Source organism: Pipistrellus hanaki, assembly GCF_964339955.1.
Source record: "Pipistrellus hanaki genome assembly, chromosome: 1".
NCBI lineage: Eukaryota > Metazoa > Chordata > Mammalia > Chiroptera > Vespertilionidae > Pipistrellus > Pipistrellus hanaki.
The window spans coordinates 6,069,303-6,084,606 of NC_140503.1; the positions used below are offsets into that span (position 1 = coordinate 6,069,303).

At 62.7% G+C, this 15,304-nt stretch overlaps 1 protein-coding gene across 3 annotated transcripts; it reads left to right on the forward strand.

Moving 5' to 3' along the window:
- Nucleotides 1-3,857: 3,857 nt before the first annotated feature.
- SLC25A47 (solute carrier family 25 member 47) lies at nt 3,858-14,373 on the forward strand. 3 transcript variants are annotated; one of them, XM_084888389.1, is made up of 7 exons: nt 3,858-4,500; nt 4,935-5,039; nt 6,858-6,901; nt 7,258-7,329; nt 7,918-8,100; nt 12,948-13,287; nt 13,550-14,373. In XM_084888389.1, the coding sequence occupies exons 2-7, from the start codon at nt 5,012-5,014 to the stop codon at nt 13,828-13,830; spliced, it is 948 nt and encodes a 315-aa protein (XP_084744515.1). In that variant the 5' UTR covers nt 3,858-4,500; nt 4,935-5,011; the 3' UTR covers nt 13,831-14,373. The 3 variants fall into 3 exon arrangements, with proteins under 3 accessions (XP_084744515.1, XP_084744514.1, XP_084744513.1); XM_084888388.1 differs by lacking the exon at nt 3,858-4,500 and having other exon boundaries at nt 4,835-5,039; XM_084888387.1 differs by lacking the exons at nt 3,858-4,500; nt 4,935-5,039 and having other exon boundaries at nt 5,309-6,901.
- Nucleotides 14,374-15,304: the final 931 nt, after the last annotated feature.

Genomic DNA, 15,304 nt, shown 5'->3' on the forward strand with positions numbered 1-15,304 from the left:
GGACCCCCTGGGGACAGCCAGCCACTGCCCTGGGGGCCCTCAGCCCCAGTCCATGGTACTTAGAGGTCTCTCCTTGGGTCGATTTTGAGGAATTCACGTCTCTTCCCTTGAACTGAGTCAATCCTGAAGTTGCTGCCACGCTGGGTGGGCATCTTGCTTCCTTGTTCTTCCGGAAGCGTCAGGGGCCGAGGGCTCCCTGCCCAGGCGCGCTGGGCCTCCCTCCCGGTGTTCCGGGCCATTCTGAGCCTGCTCCGCCGGCCGGGCCACGGGGCCGAAGGGGGCCAGCTCCGCCAGAGGAGGTGATCAGAAACCCAAGATGCAGCGACATAAATAGACACTTGGCAAATGCTTCGGGTCTAAACATAGAACGAAGGGGGCCTGCCTGGAGGAGGCCCTGACCGGCCAGAGGGCCAAAGGAGTGGTCCCCAACCTGAGTCGGGGCTGGTCAGGGAGAACCTGGGACCCACAGGTCCCCTCTGACTGGGGAGGACATGAGGGCCAGGCTGAAGGCACTCAGCCGAGTGTCCCCGGACACAGTGCATGCTGGCTGTGCACTCAGCTGTCTGTGCCACACACAGGCCTCCAGGAGCCCCCCTCCGGGCAGACCCCAGGCTGGCCTGGCACGGGGGCCTGGTGTGAGCCGGCCCCGCTGTGCCCTCTCCAGGGACCCCCTTCGCCTGGGTGGAGAATGGCTGGATGACCACGCCATCTCCGGCCCACAGGCAATGTGAGCGGGCACCAGAGGCCGCTGGCCAGAGGAGGGCGGTGTGCCCTTGCCTGAACCCTGGCTGAGTTGGTAGGTGCCTTGGCCTTGGCACCGCGGGGAAGTGAGAACAGGCGAGGTCAGGAGCAGGCGAGGGCTGGCCACAGACACAGCAGGACACAGACACAGACGGAGGAGAAAGGGGATGGCCCTCTGTCCACCGCAGCCACAGCCCTGGGGCTGAGACGCAGAAGCAGGTCTGTGGTGCAGCAGTGGCAGGGTGTCCCGGACACACCGATGAGGAAAAGAAGCAAATCGCCAAAGGACAGGAACACGGGAACGTGCGGCCTCCTGTAGGAAGCCGGGCCGGCCGGGGCTGGGACTCTCACCGTCCGTGGCAGCTGCGTCTCTGCCATCTGGGTTTTAAAAAGAACTTGCAGCCAAAACCGGTTTGGCTCAGTGGATAGTGTCGGTCTGCGGACTGAAGGGTCCCAGGTTCGATTCCGGTTGGGGGCATGTACCTTGGTTGCGGGCACATCCCCAGTGGATGCATTCAGGGTTGTCAGTCCCCCCTGGGGGATGGGGGAGGGGGAGGGGGAGCGCCCGCACCGGCATGGCCCTGAGCCCAGGGGGTAGGCAGCCCCAGCGTCGTCCTCCCCGACAGAGCCTGCCCTCCGGTCGATTGTGTGATGTCTGTCTCCCTCTAGCGGACGGCCTGGCCTCCCTCTGGGGCTGGGCGGGGCGGACCATGTGGGGGAAGGAGGGAGAGGCCTAAAGCAGTGGTTGGCAAACTTCGGCTCAGCGCTCCGAGCTGCAGTTTGCTGCTCTGTTGACTAATGAGTTTGCCGACCACTGGGATAGGGGCTTAATCACAAGGAACAACAACAGCCTGTAATGATTGGAACCGAGAGTCTAAGTCAGTGGTCGGCAAACTCAGTCAACAGAGCCGCAAATCGCGGCCCGTGAGCCGCAGTTTGCCGACCACTGGCCTAAAGCATGCCTAACTGCTGGTAATAACACTCCCCCTCCCAGCGGGTGACCCTGGGCTCTGTCTCCTGCCATCCATGCTAGACTCAGGAAGGTCACTCCGCTGACCCCAGATCACACTCTGGGGGAGGTGGAGCCAGGAGCTAGCCCAGTTTGAGTATTCCCCTCAAATGGGAGGCTCTCCTCCGCTAAGATCCCAGCCTCCCGGCTGCCAGAGCCTTTCCCATCTTCTGAGTCAGCTCAAGCCCGTGTGAACAGCTGACTCTGCCCAAGGCCCATCTCTGTGTGTCCATCTATCATCCACCCTGCATCCATTGATCCATCCATTGATCCACCCACCCAGCCACCGACCCACTCACCCATCTACCCACCCACCCATCTATCCACCCACCCATTCATCCATCCATCCACCTACCCGCCCACCCAGCCAGCCACCCACTAACCTATCTAGCCATCTATCCACTCACCCACCCATCTATCCACCCACCCACCCATCCATCCATCCATCCACCTACCCAGCTATCCATCCATCCACCTACCCAGCTATCCATCCAACCACCTACCTACAATAGCTATCCATCCATCCACCTACCTAGCTACCCATCCATCCACCCACCCACCCATCCACCCATCCACCCACCCACCCACCCATTCATCCATTCATCCACCTACCCAGCTATCTATCCATCCACCCACCCACCCACCCATTCATCCATCCATCCACCTACCTAGCTATCCATCCATCCACCCACCCACCCATCCATCCACCCACCCATTCATCCATCCATCCATCCAGCCACCCACCCATCTCTTCACTGATGTTTCCATGCATTTAGTCACTGGGTGCCTGCTGTGTGCTGGATGCTGAGGGCTCAGAGAAAGATCTGGCTGGCTCTGCCTGCCAGAGCTCACTGCTGGGTGGGGGGACATTCAGACCTGCCCAAACCAGCCTAAAGGGAGAGGCGGCGGGCCTTCTGTTCTGCTGGAGAGGCTGTTTGTTTGGGAGACAAAGGGCAGGTGAAACCTGGCTGCAGTGACCGAGGAAACACGCTCTCAAGTGTCAGCTTCTTGGGCTGCCTTTTCTAACGCCCCCCATCCCTACCCCTGTCCCCACCCCCGTCCCCACCCTCCTCTACATCTCTCCTCGGTCCTTACCCCAACCCGGCGGACTCTGTATTTTTATGTTTTTATTTGTTTGTTGGTGTCTGTCTCCCCACCTAGAACGGGAGATCCGTGGGGCAGGGGCATTTGCCTGAGCTCGTTGCCGTGGCCTGGTGCCTGGAACGATGCTGTGTCTGTGCATGAGGGAGGGCCACGGGGGAACCAGACTGCTGTCCGGGGGGACGATGCAGCGGGGGCTGTGCAGGCGGATGGTGAAATGGATCTGAACATAAACTTCAGAGGTCTGACCACAGGACCGGGTGCCTCACTGGGTGCAGGGTGCAGGGGGAAAGGCATTCCGGGCAATTTCTGGGTTCCTGACTCAGGTGCCGGGGGCGGGGGGGGTGAGTGGTACTTACCATATTAGAGGCTCTTGAGGAATCAGGGGACGAAACAGCTCTCTGTTCTGTCAGTCAGACAACATTCTTCAAGCTCCCTCATCACGCAAGGTACTGGCCTTCCAGGTGTGGCATCTGCACAGGAACCTGAGCTCCCACTGCATTTGCCCTGCTCCTAACAGGACTGTCACCTCCTTCCTTCTAGAACCTACGCTCCTATTAATGCAGCCTTTGCATTTGGCTGGCCACTTCCACCGGAGTTCGCCCTGAGTGGTCACAGATGCGAGGCAGGTCCTGTCCTCATTTCGTGGATGCTGAAACGGAGGCGCAGAAACGGAGGCGCAGAACGGTCAGGGAGCTTGCCCCAGGTTTCAGAGCTGACGTGAGTGACGGAGGTGGGATCTGAGCGCAGGCAGCTTGGCTCCTAACCAGACAGAGCTGCTTCTCTCTGAAGCCCAGGACAGGCATCAGCACTGGCCTTGAACGGGCCACGTCCTGCCCTTTGCCCTCTGCCGTGGCAACTGCTACTGGCCACTCGTGTCCTCCCCTCAAAAACGGCTGGGCAGGCGCCAGCGAAGCTGCCCTCTGTCAGCTCAGCCTGCTCAGGGCGGGCCTACAAGTCCACCCCCAGGACACGTGGCCCTGCCCTGAGGGCCACCCTCCCGGTCCGGCCGGGTGTCTGGTCAGGGGACACCCTGGACAAGTCCACGGCTCTCTGCGCCACAGGGTCCTCGTGGGGCTGCAGTGATTTCGAGCCACAAGCCGATGGGCTCCGCCTCCTAGTCTGGTCAGAGGCCAAGCTGACAGCCTCCGCCCTGGGCCCCACAGGCTTGGTCCCCGTGCTCAGCAAGCTCCGCTCAGCGCCGGGTCTGTGCTGGGGCCGGGGACTCAGACGGAGGCACACTTCGCTGGAGCCGGGGGCGGGGGCGGTGTGGGGCCAGGGCAGTGTGGAGCGGACAGCGGGCCGTGACTGGTGTCCGTGCTGCGCCCAGGGAGGGCTCTGGCCAGCCTTCCGGGTGCCGGCGTCAGGGGCTCCCGACCCAGCCCTCCACGCCTTGAGGACGGGGCTTGGGCCTGATTTGCCTCAGTGCAGCCTCAGCTCTGATAGTGTTTGTTGAATGAATAAGTGAGGAGCTTAAAAAAAAACATCCTTGCCCAGAAGACACTTTAGCATTGAATTTTTAGAGAGAGAGAGAGAGAGAGAGAGCGGAAGGGAGGGGGAGAGACAGAGACAAACACTAATGTAAGGGAGACACATCGATTGGCTGTCTCCCACATGCCCCTGACCAGAGCCGGGAGCCTGCAACCGAGGTACGTGCCCTTGACTGGAGTCGAACCTGGGACCCTTCAGTATGCAGGCCGATGCTCTAGCCACTGAGCCAAACCGGCCTGGGCAAGTGAGGGAGCTTTGTGGGTTTCCTGAGCAGGAGTCACTGCAGGGGAGTCAGGGAGGCCCAAGACACCGATGAGGTGTGAGCTGGGGCTGGAGGGGCAGGGACATCCAGCCCCGCCCGGACCTCCCCGGAGGTGTTGGGATGTGGTCTGGGGCCAGGCCTGCAGGTGCGGACAGCGGTCTCTGCTGCCCACAGCTGGGTCCTGAGGGCACTGGGACAAGGGGCATCGGGGGGTGGGGTGGGCGGGAATCCAGGTGGGCATCGACCTGCCTGCTTCCCAGCACAACCTCTGCCTTCTGGGCCACAGGTCAGCAGCTCCTGCTTCCTGTCCCCGCCCCCCGCCCCCCGCAGGTATTTAAGGTCTGAGAGGACCTGACCGGGTGTTTTGGTGACATCAGACGGCTCCCAGGAGGGAGACCCACGTCTCCATGGATTTTGTTGCTGGAGCCATCGGAGGTACCGGACAGGGCAGCAGGGCCTTGTAGGGGGCTGTGGCTCCCGGGGGTACCCGGAGGGGCTGGGGGTTGTTCCGTCCTAGGGGGGTCTCTGGAAGACGTGGGGTTTGAGGAGTCACCCCAGACGTGGCTGGGACCTGGTGTGGGCATGGGTGCTGGGGGATAGGAGGACAGAGCTGGTTCCTGGGAGACTCCAGCGGCAGCACAGGGCTGGGTGCAGGTGGGGGGCGCGGGGAGTCTGCACTGGCGGGGGGGGGGGGGGGGGGGGGGGCCAGCTGGGGAGCCTGAGGGGCCGTTCTGGGGGGCCCTCAGGGACTGAGGGTGGTCTCTGCCTGGACCAAGAGGAGGCTGGGGGTGACCAGCACAGAGGACTGGCGGAGCCGGGAAAGGACCAGAGGCTCCGGGAGAGGTGGACAGTGAGGACGATGCTGCTTGGACGCTGTGGGCCGAGGAGGGAGGGCCTGTCCCCGCCCCGCCCCCGCCCCCGCCCCGCCCCGGCCCCGCCTGCCCGGCCGCCGTGCGTAGCTAGCTGTTTTTATTTCTGGGGAAGGGCTCATTGCGAAAGACAGACCCGACGGGTCACCGGCTCTTTGGGAAACAGGCTCACGGGCTCCGCGTCCGCCCAGCCCCACCGTGCAGGCGGTGGAGGCTGTTTTGGCCGGGGCACCCTGGGCCTTGCTTATCGTGTGAAACAGCAGCGGCTCCGGTCCATGCTTCTGGGAACGGTGTGGAGGGGAGGGGAGCAGCGCCAAGCCAGCTAGACCAGGCTCTGACCCCGTCCAGGGGCTCGCTGAGGTCCTACTGTGTGCAGGGACTGAGGCCAGCCGCTGCCCCGGCATCAGCCCCCTAAGGAGGAGGCTCAGAGCACACAGCCAGGAAGGGGTCATGGACGTCACATGTCACCTCCAGAGTCCACGGAAGGCTCTGTGCTGGGTGCTGGGTCACAAGGAACAGAGGTGGGCCCTGCCCTAGACTCCAGTTCTGGAGGCAGAGCTGGCACACAGTGGGACAGCAGCAAAGCCCTGCCAGCGGCTCTGATCAACAGGCTTCTGGCAACCGAGGCAGCCCCGAGCTCAGGGCCGAGGGAGGGCCCTGGAGAGGAGGTGATGCTGTGGCAGGGCTTTGATGGATGCATAGGAGTTTGCTGAGGTTTACGTGAGGGTCAAGGAGGGTAATCCTTTTCAAGTCAGTCAGTCTTTTACTTCATTTCATTCATTCATTTACCCTATTCTTTCGTTCATGCATGTTTATCGAGTCCTGAGATGCAGAGTAAATAGGACCCAGCCCCCACACGCATTACTTCCCTCACATGGCCCTCGCCACCCGTCCCCAGGGACCTGTGTGCTCACTCTCCAGCTTCTCCATGGCAGGGCTGGGGCCTGGACACTGAGTCGCTGGTGTCAGGAGATGGGACAGAAGCAGGACGGTGGCACTGGTCCTCTCTGCAGGGGAGAGGGCCCGAGTCCAGGAGCCTCACGCCCACTCGGTGCCACACAAGCCCGGGGGCCCGGGGCTCTCCCACCCCAGACAAACCCGTCACGCCTGAGGCTCCAGGGCCAGCGCTGCCCGGCCTGGGGACGGGCCCAGCCAGTGTCAGACCAAACGTGCTCCCAAAACATGGCCCAGAGGCAGGGCCAGGAGTGTCCTGAGGCCAAGACTCAGGGAAGGAGTGTGGCCAGCAGCTGGTTGGGAGTCCCCTCCGCTCTCGGAGCCTCCGCTGCCTCGTTTGCAGACGGGGTGGCTGGCTCTCCCGTCGACGAGACACTGGACGAGGAGGGTCTGCTCCTGCTGTCCTCATCGCGCTCTGGTTTCCTTCCAGGCGTCTGCGGTGTTGCTGTGGGCTACCCCCTCGACACGGTGAAGGTGTGTGCGATAGGCCCTGCCCCCCCCCCCCCCCGCCTCCTGCCCCCCCCCCCCCCCCCGCCCCTGCCTGATTGCCCTGCGAGCCTCCTGCACCCCATCCCTGGCCTGATTGCCCTGCGAGCCTCCTGCCCCCCATCCCCGGCCGGAAGAGCTCCCCAGGATTCTCACCCGCCTCGGACAGCCCGACCCTCTTCTCCGGCCTCTGCCTCTGCTTTCTCCTCCCATACGGGGCTCACTGTCCCCGCTCTGCCGCCGAGAGTGTGGCCCTGACACCCAAGGAGTTGGCTCTTCCCCTCCCCCAGGCCTGCTGACCTTGCCCTGACCTTGGCCACATCCTGAAGCTGACTCTCCCACAGGTCAAGATCCAGACGGAGCCCAAGTACACAGGCATCTGGCACTGTGTCCGGGACACGTACCTGCGCGAGCGGGTAGGCCTGGGGCCGGGTGACAGGCCGCGGGTCACCCGCCACTCACCTCTCTCTCCGAGCCTCGGTTCTCTCACTTCCAAAGGGGAGTAATTACACCCACCCCGGACTCCTCTGAGGCCAGGGCTGGGTGTCCGGCGTGCAGGAGGTGTTTACAATGCGGCCCTACCTCCAGGAGAAGGTCTAGAGGGGTGCCTGGGATCTTTAACGGTGTGCGGCACCCAGGGTGGAGTCAGGTCCCCAGGGTCCAGGTCAGAGAGCTGTCCAGAGGGGGGACAGGGACATTTACCAAAGTGAAGTTGGGGCTCGGTGCTGGCCAGGGAGGGGCCAAAGGAAAACAGCAACAAGGAAGCATGCCAGTTCCCAGCTCCCCCAGCTGCCCTGGGTCCAGCCTGGCCCTCTGTCTCTTCATTACAACCTCTCAAGTTGAGACTATGACCCCCATTCTACAGCCCAGGGTACTGAGGCCTGGGCAGTGACTCGCCTGAAGTCCCGTAGCCAGGAGGGGCCTGCTGGGATGAGACCAGGGCCGACCTCTGGCCAACCTCTGGCCTGACCTGGGCCCCTGGGTCCCGTCCCTCTGCCCACCAGGTGAGGGGCTTCTACAGGGGCCTCTTGCTGCCCATAAGCACGGTGTCCCTGGTCTCGTCGCTGTCTTTCGGCACCTACCACCAGTGCCTCACACGCATCTGCCGGTTCCGGTATGGCAGCGCCGACGCCAAGCCCGCCAGGACCGACATCACGCTCTCGGGATTCGCCTCCGGCCTCGTCCGTGTGAGTGGGGTCCCGGGGCCCCAGGGGCGGGAGGGCCTGAGAAGTCCCCGGAGCCCAGGAGGCAGGGAAACAGAAGCTCAGGGAGGGCGGAGGCCAGATGGAGGCTGGGGGCCAAGGGTGAGTACCCAGCCGAGCCTCATTAGCTGAGGGAGCCCGAGGACTCCAGGGAGCCTCTCTGAACTTCTGACTCTTCCTCGGTAAGAGGCCTCTGGATGAGGATTAAGGGAGGTCAAATGTAAAGCCCCTGACCCGAAGTCTGACAGGTATGAGCACCCGTGAAATGCAAACATTGTCAGTAATGTCATGTCACCTATGAATGTTACTAAACACTTGGTTTTATTATTCTTACACTAAACACATTAAATAAATAATAGGTAATATATGTCATCGACATACTAATTATGTGATTAAATAAAGGTGACCAGATCGTCCCGCTTTTGGTGGAACAGTCTCGATTTTTTTTTTAAAATATTTTTTTATTATTATTTTAAATATATTTTGATTTTTTTTTTTTTTTTTTTTTTGGGATTAGGAGGTGGTACATTTATTCTTTTTTTTTTTTTTTCTAAAACATATATTTGATCTTTTTAGGAAACGTACTTAACACATTGCAGGCAGATCAGGAGCATTCTTGGGTTTTCATATTACACAGTGTTTTACATAAATGTTTTTTTTTTTTGTTTTTTTTTTTTTTTTTTTAATCAATCTTTATTGTTCATATTATTACAAAGGTTCCTCATTTCTTCCCCCCTCCACCAGGTTCCCACCCCACCCTCCACCCCCTCCCCATCCCCCATTGTCCTCATCCACAGGTGCACAGTTTATGTTCAGTCTCTTCCTCCCTCCCTTTCCCCGATAGTAAATCCCTTTTCAGATAGTAAATCTGTTACTTAGCATTATCTCATATCAATAATACCTCCACATACCCAATGATACACTTCACACAAAAGACATTTCCAAATAGGTCAACCAGCCTCATCCAGGCCCCACCCAAGGCACTTACAGATCAACACCCCAGCGCTATACTAACTCAACACATCCAGATCTAAGCCTTCATCACTTGATTCAGCAGACCCTCAAGTTCCCGCAAAAGTTTCCAGCCATGTCTGAGAGGCAGCCGTGGGCAGGTACAGGCGAGGAGCGAGCTGTTTCGGGCCTGGCTGCTCCGGGCCTGGCCTCTGTTGCTCTGGTTCGTTCCACAACCAGCTGCTCCGGGTCTGGTCACTGCCGCTCCCGACCTAGTTGCTCTGGACTTGGCTGTTGCTGCTATAGGCCTGGCCGCACCCGACCCGGCTGCTCTGGGACCGGTTGCTCCGGTCCCGGCCGCTCCGGGCCTGGCCGCTCCCAGCCTGACAGCCGCTGCTCCGGGCCTGGCTGCTCCCAGCCTGGCAGCCATTGCTCCTGGCCTGGCCGCACCAGACCCGGCTGCTCCGGGCCTGGCCGCTCCCAGCCTGGCAGCCGCTGCTCCTGGCCTGGCCACACCAGACCCGGCTGCTCCGGGCCTGGCCGCTCCCAGCCTGGCAGCCGCTGCTCCTGGCCTGGCCGCACCAGACCCGGCTGCTCCGGGCCTGGCCACTCCCAGCCTGGCAGCCGCTGCTCCGGGCCTGGCCGCACAAGACCCGGCTGCTCCGGGCCTGGCCGCTCCCAGCCTGGCAGCCGCTGCTCCGGGCCTGGCCGCACCAGACCCGGCTGCTCCGGGCCTGGCCGCTCCCAGCCTGGCAGCTGCTGCTCCGGGCCTGGCCGCTCCCAGCCTGGCAGCCGCTGCTCCTGGCCTGGCCGCACCAGACCCGGCTGCTCCGGGCCTGGCCGCTCCCAGCCTGGCAGCCGCTGCTCCAGGCCTGGCCGCACCAGACCCGGCTGCTCCGGGCCTGGCCGCTCCCAGCCTGGCCGCCGCTGCTCCGGGCCTGGCCGCACAAGACCCGGCTGCTCCGGGCCTGGCCGCTCCCAGCCTGGCAGCCGCTTCTCCAGGCCTGGCCACTCCCAGCCTGGCAGCCACTGCTCCGGGCCTGGCCGCACCAGACCCGGCTGCTCCGGGCCTGGCCGCTCCCAGCCTGGCAGCCGCTGCTCCGGGCCTGGCCGCACCAGACCCGGCTGCTCCGGGCCTGGCCGCTCCCAGCCTGGCAGCCACTGCTCCTGGCCTGGCCGCACCAGACCCAGCTGCTCCGGGCCTGGCCGCTCCCAGCCTGGCAGCCGCTGCTCCTGGCCTGGCCGCACCAGACCCGGCTGCTCTGGGCCTGGCCGCTCCCAGCCTGGCAGCCACTGCTCCGGGCCTGGCCGCTCCCAGCCTGGCAGCCGCTGCTCCGGGCCTGGCCGCACCAGACCCGGCTGCTCCGGGCCTGGCCGCTCCCAGCCTGGCAGCCGCTGCTCCGGGCCTGGCCGCACCAGACCCGGCTGCTCCGGGCCTGGCCACACCAGACCCGGCTGCTCCGGACCTGGCTGCTCCCAGCCTGGCAGCTGCTGCTCCGGGCCTGGCCGCTCCTAGCCTGGCAGCCGCTGCTCCAGGCCTGGCCACACCAGACCCAGCTGCTCCGGGCCTGGCCGCTCCCAGCCTGGATTCTTCGTGGTTGTCTACTGCTGTTCTGGGCCTGGCTGCTCCCAACCCGGCTGCTCTGGGCCGGGCTTCTCCGGGCCCAGCCACTCCGTGTCTGGGTGTTCCTGGACTGGCCACCCTGGGCTTGGCCGCCTCTGCCTCAGGCCTGGCTGCCACTGCCCCAGGTCTGGCTGCTCCAGTGCTGGCCGTTGATGCTCTTGTTCTGGCTGCTGCTGTTCTGGGGCCTGGCCACTGCTGCTCCGGGCCCAGCTGCCACTGCCTTGTGCCTGGCCACTCTAGGCCTGGTCGCCGCTGTTCCAACATTCTGTCCCTTTTTTCTCTTCTTTTTTTTTTCTTTTTTTTAAAAAAAACAACAAAACGCATTTATGTTGCAATGTTGGCTGGTGCGTTGAGTTCTGACTTAGTCTTTGATTTTTCAAGATCTTCTTTGTATTCTTTCTTAAGTAATTTTACTATCATTTGCTCTCACTTGATTTCTTCACATTGAGAACTTCTTTGGTTTCTTCCTCCTTGTCCTGGGAGCTCAGCAGGTTGGCCTGTGGCACCCCTTTGTTCTCCGCGGGCTCCCGCGCTGCTCCAGCCTGTTGCCGGGGTCGGCGCCGCCCAGGAAGCAGCCCCCGTCCTTGGCTCCGTTGCCAGCGCTCAGCAGTCGAAGGCTCAGGGGCACCCCCCCCCACTGGGGGCCCCGTTGCCCGGCTCCTTGCTGGCGCCCAGCTGGCCGGTGTCCGGCAGGGGCTCCTGCTCCTCGTGGCGTTCCTCCAGTCTGGAGCTTTCTTTCTCCCTCCCACTAGGGAAGTCCAGGATCAGAGTCAACAGACTGTCCTCTGCGCACAGTGTGCGCGACTCCGGGGGCTCGGCCTTTCGCCGCGCTCCCAGGACTCCACCTCACAGCCCCGTCTCCCCCTGCCCGAGCCTGGGTCCCCAGGGACTGGCCCAGACCTGGAGTTCGGGGAGGTCTGGACTGAGGCTCAGAGCTGCCGCCGGAGGCTTTGTTTCTTCCGGCTAGGGTAATCCAGCATCAGAGTCAACATTCAGTCCTCTGCGCGCCATGTGCGCGCGACTCCGGGGGCCCCGCATTTCGCCGTCCCCCGGGATTGTCTCCCCCTGCCGGAGCCTGGGTCCCCAGGGTCTGGCACATAACTTGGGGCTCAGCGCTGCCGGTTCGGGGGTTCAGCCCAGGCTGGGGGTTCTATTTCCTTCCTGCTAGGGAACGCCAGGCAGCACCCAGCCCTCTCCTCCTCTCCGGCTGCGACCTCTTCGCGCGCGCGTGCATGCGAGCGCGCAGCATGTCTCCGTACCTTAGGCTTTTTTTCAGCTCCTCTGATTTTCCTTCTGGTTTTCTCCCTCCTTCCTATTGTAGAGTTTTCAGTCAGTCGACTACCTGTAGCTCTGGGCAATGTCCACTCTACATTTTAGTTGTATTCCTTTGAAATTGTTGTGAGCTGCTGCGGCTAGGTGTATACCCGAGCAGCCATCTTGGATCCTCCCTGTTTTACCTATATTTTGATTTTTTTACAGAGAAGAAGAGAGAGAGGGATAGATTAGAAACACTGATGAGAAACATTGACCAGCTGCCTCTTGCACACCCCCACTGGGAATGTGCCCGCAACCAAGGTACATGCTCCTGACCGGAATCGAACCCGGGACCCTTCAGTCTGCAGGCTGACACTCTATCCACTGAGCCAAACCGGTTTCAGCCAGTCCCGATTTTTAACAATTTTTCCAATCTTTCCAAAAATCGGGACTTTTTCAAAACGCCGTGGACTCGGGAAAAATTGTTAAAAATCGGGACTGTCCCGCCAACAGCGGGACGATCTGGTCACCTTAGAATAGGGGTGTCAAACTCAATCAGAGAAGGGGCCAAAATCTAAAATCCAGCCTAAATCGCGGGCCGAATGGTTTACTGAACAGTCATAAACTGACAATGTCATAAACTGACAGCGGAGTGCAGTGATGACAGCGCGGTGCGGGCCACATTGCAAGGCCTGGCGGGCTGGATTTGGCCCGCGGGCCTTGTGTTTGACACATGTGCCTTAGATGAAATGCTTTCACGAATTGGAGTCACAGCCCCTTACCTGACACCGACTGTGTGTGGAGTCTGCTCTGTGCCAGGGGAGCGTGTTGCTGGGAAGGTGCTGGCTGTGGCTGGACGCCGCTCCCCCAGGGCCTTGGGCCAGCCTGAATCCTCCCGGGGCGCAGGCTCCCCCGTGTCACTGTGGCTGACGGGAGGCCGACGGGAGGCCGGGGCCAGGCTGTGGGCAGTGCTGGCGCCTCCTGATGGCTGTGTCTGCTCCAGGTGTTCCTGACCTCGCCTACGGAGGTGGCCAAGGTCCGCCTGCAGACGCAGAAACAGACGCAGACCCAGACGCAGCTGCAGCAGAGGCGGCGGTCCTCGGCCTCGTGGCCCTCGGCGGTGCCCCCCGTGTGCCCTGCCCCTCCTGCCAGTCAGGTGCCCGGGCCCAAGTACCGGGGGCCGCTGCACTGCCTGGCCACCGTGGCCCGGGAGGAGGGGCTGCGGGGCCTCTACAAGGGCAGCTCGGCCCTGCTCTTGCGGGAGGGCCACTCCTTCGCCACCTACTTCCTCTCCTACTCCATCCTCAGCGAGTGGCTCACCCCTGCCGGCCACAGCCAGCCAGGTGAGTGGGGGCTGGGCCTGGAGGGGCGCAGGCTCAGCCGGTGGGAGCTGAGTCGGGTGGCACGCTGCCACCCCAGGGCCTCCAGGGTGGGGACCTCAGTGCTCTCGACACTGCGGTCAGGAAAGACGGCCTCTGCGGGGCCTGGGACACGTCACATCGGAGGAATGAGCCCAGGGTTTCGGGAGGGCTGGTCCTGCCCTGGGAGCCCCCGGGGCCTCAGTCCGCCTCCGATCAAGGTGCTCCCTCGTGGGTCTCCCCGTAGATGTCACGGGCGTGCTGCTGGCCGGTGGCTGCGCGGGGGTCCTGGCCTGGGCCGTGGCCACCCCCATGGACGTGATCAAGACTCGCCTGCAGGTGGACGGGCAGGGCCAGCAGCGCTACCGGGGCCTCCTGCACTGCGTGGTGGCCAGCGTGCGGGAGGAGGGGCCGCGGGTCCTCTTCAAGGGGCTGACGCTCAACTGCTGCCGCGCCTTTCCCGTCAACATGGTGGTCTTCGTCTCCTACGAGGCCGCGCTGCGGCTCAGCCGGGGGCTGCTCAAGTAGCCGTCCCTCCGCCGCGGGCCCGAGGAGCTGGAGGAGGCCCAGGGGAGTGTCCCCCCCGGGTGGTCACCCAGGGCAGCGGGAGCCGCCCGAAGACAGGCAGCTGGGGCTCGGGAGTGGTCCGCCAGCTACAGCGCAGAGAAGGTCAGAGCCACCTGCTACCAGCAGGGTTGGCCTGAGGGCCACAGGAGCAGGAAGGAGCAGCCTCTTGGGTGAAGACACTGTCACATGGAGTCCTGGGCGCAGGTGGTCAGGTGTTCATGCCAGCCTCCCCCACCCCGTGTCTCCAGAGCACCCCGTGTCTGCACCACCACTTACTCAGCTGTCCTCTGGGCCACCACCCAGCCCCTTGCTATTTAGGGTACCCAAGGCCCTTAGATGCAGCTCACCCAGGCCCCCCCCTCACCCCCCCACCCCCCCACCCCCCCCACCGCAGAGGCCCTGCCGGCGGCCTGGTGAGCTGGTGTGAGGGCAGGTGGTGCCCCCTCCCTCTGCCCGCAGACCTGGAGGGGACTGCTGCCAATTAAACATTTCTGAGGATGCTCAGTGCTGCTCTGTGGTCTGGTGACCTGTGTCTCCGCCTTCAATTCATCCTGGGGCCAAGCTCCCAGATCTGTGTGGCCAGCGCTCCCACCATGCGAATGGGCAGCGAGGCCCAGCCCAGCCCCCCAAGGGCCCCACTCCCTCGGCCTTCGGGACTGGGGCCTGGCCCTCAGCCCTGCCACAGCCGGCTGTTCAACATTCGGCATGACACCTGCTCTCCTGGCCGCCCTGTCTCAAATCTATCCCCTTTCTGAAGAAAACTGGGTTCCAGCCAGTGCCAGCCAGCTGCCTGGCCCCATTGAGCCTGGGCACTAGGCTGGGTGCCACCTTCCCACGGGGGTCTGTCTCCTGAACACTGCCGGGTGCCAGGCACCTCACACAGCTTATCAAACAGCCTGATGCCAGGTGAGGAAACACCTGAGGGAGCCGGAGCTGCTCAAGGCCACACAGCAGGGAGGGTGGGGGACTCCTGAGGCCCCGCATGCCCTCCAGTAATGGGGCCACCGGGGGCAGGGCTGGCCGGTGCAGACCAACCTGTGGGGTCCACCCTGCAGCAGTCCCCGGTGAAGTCAGCCAACCCCCTCCTGGACACCGGCCTTGACCATGGCCTTGGACAGAGAACCTCCAGCGCTCCTGCCGGGCCTGTCCTATTACCAGAACATGTAGGCGGACCGTCCTGGCCTGGCCTGTGCGTCATCCTGACCAAGTGTTTGCTCACATCTGTGCTCAGTGCAGGATGCCCTTCCCCCTCCTCTGCCTGGCTAACTCCCTGTCTCGGACACCACTTCCTCCAGGAAGCTCTCCCTGCCTGATCACCAGGCTGCTTTTCGGTGTCTCTTGCTCAGCTTCCCATTAACTGCGGAGTCAGGCTGCACTTGAAGTGTCAAAGCGGAGAGGAAAGGTGGTCACTCAGGGCCCCTCAGCCCTGACCTGG

Coding starts and splice junctions, on each gene's coding strand:
- SLC25A47 (XM_084888387.1), top strand. CDS start 6,278: ATGCATGTTTATCGAGTCCTGAGATGCAGAGTAAATAGGACCCAGCCC. Junction 8,101..12,947: donor TCGCCTCCGGCCTCGTCCGT/GTGAGTGGGGTC, acceptor TGTCTGCTCCAG/GTGTTCCTGACCTCGCCTAC. Junction 13,288..13,549: donor TGCCGGCCACAGCCAGCCAG/GTGAGTGGGGGC, acceptor GTCTCCCCGTAG/ATGTCACGGGCGTGCTGCTG.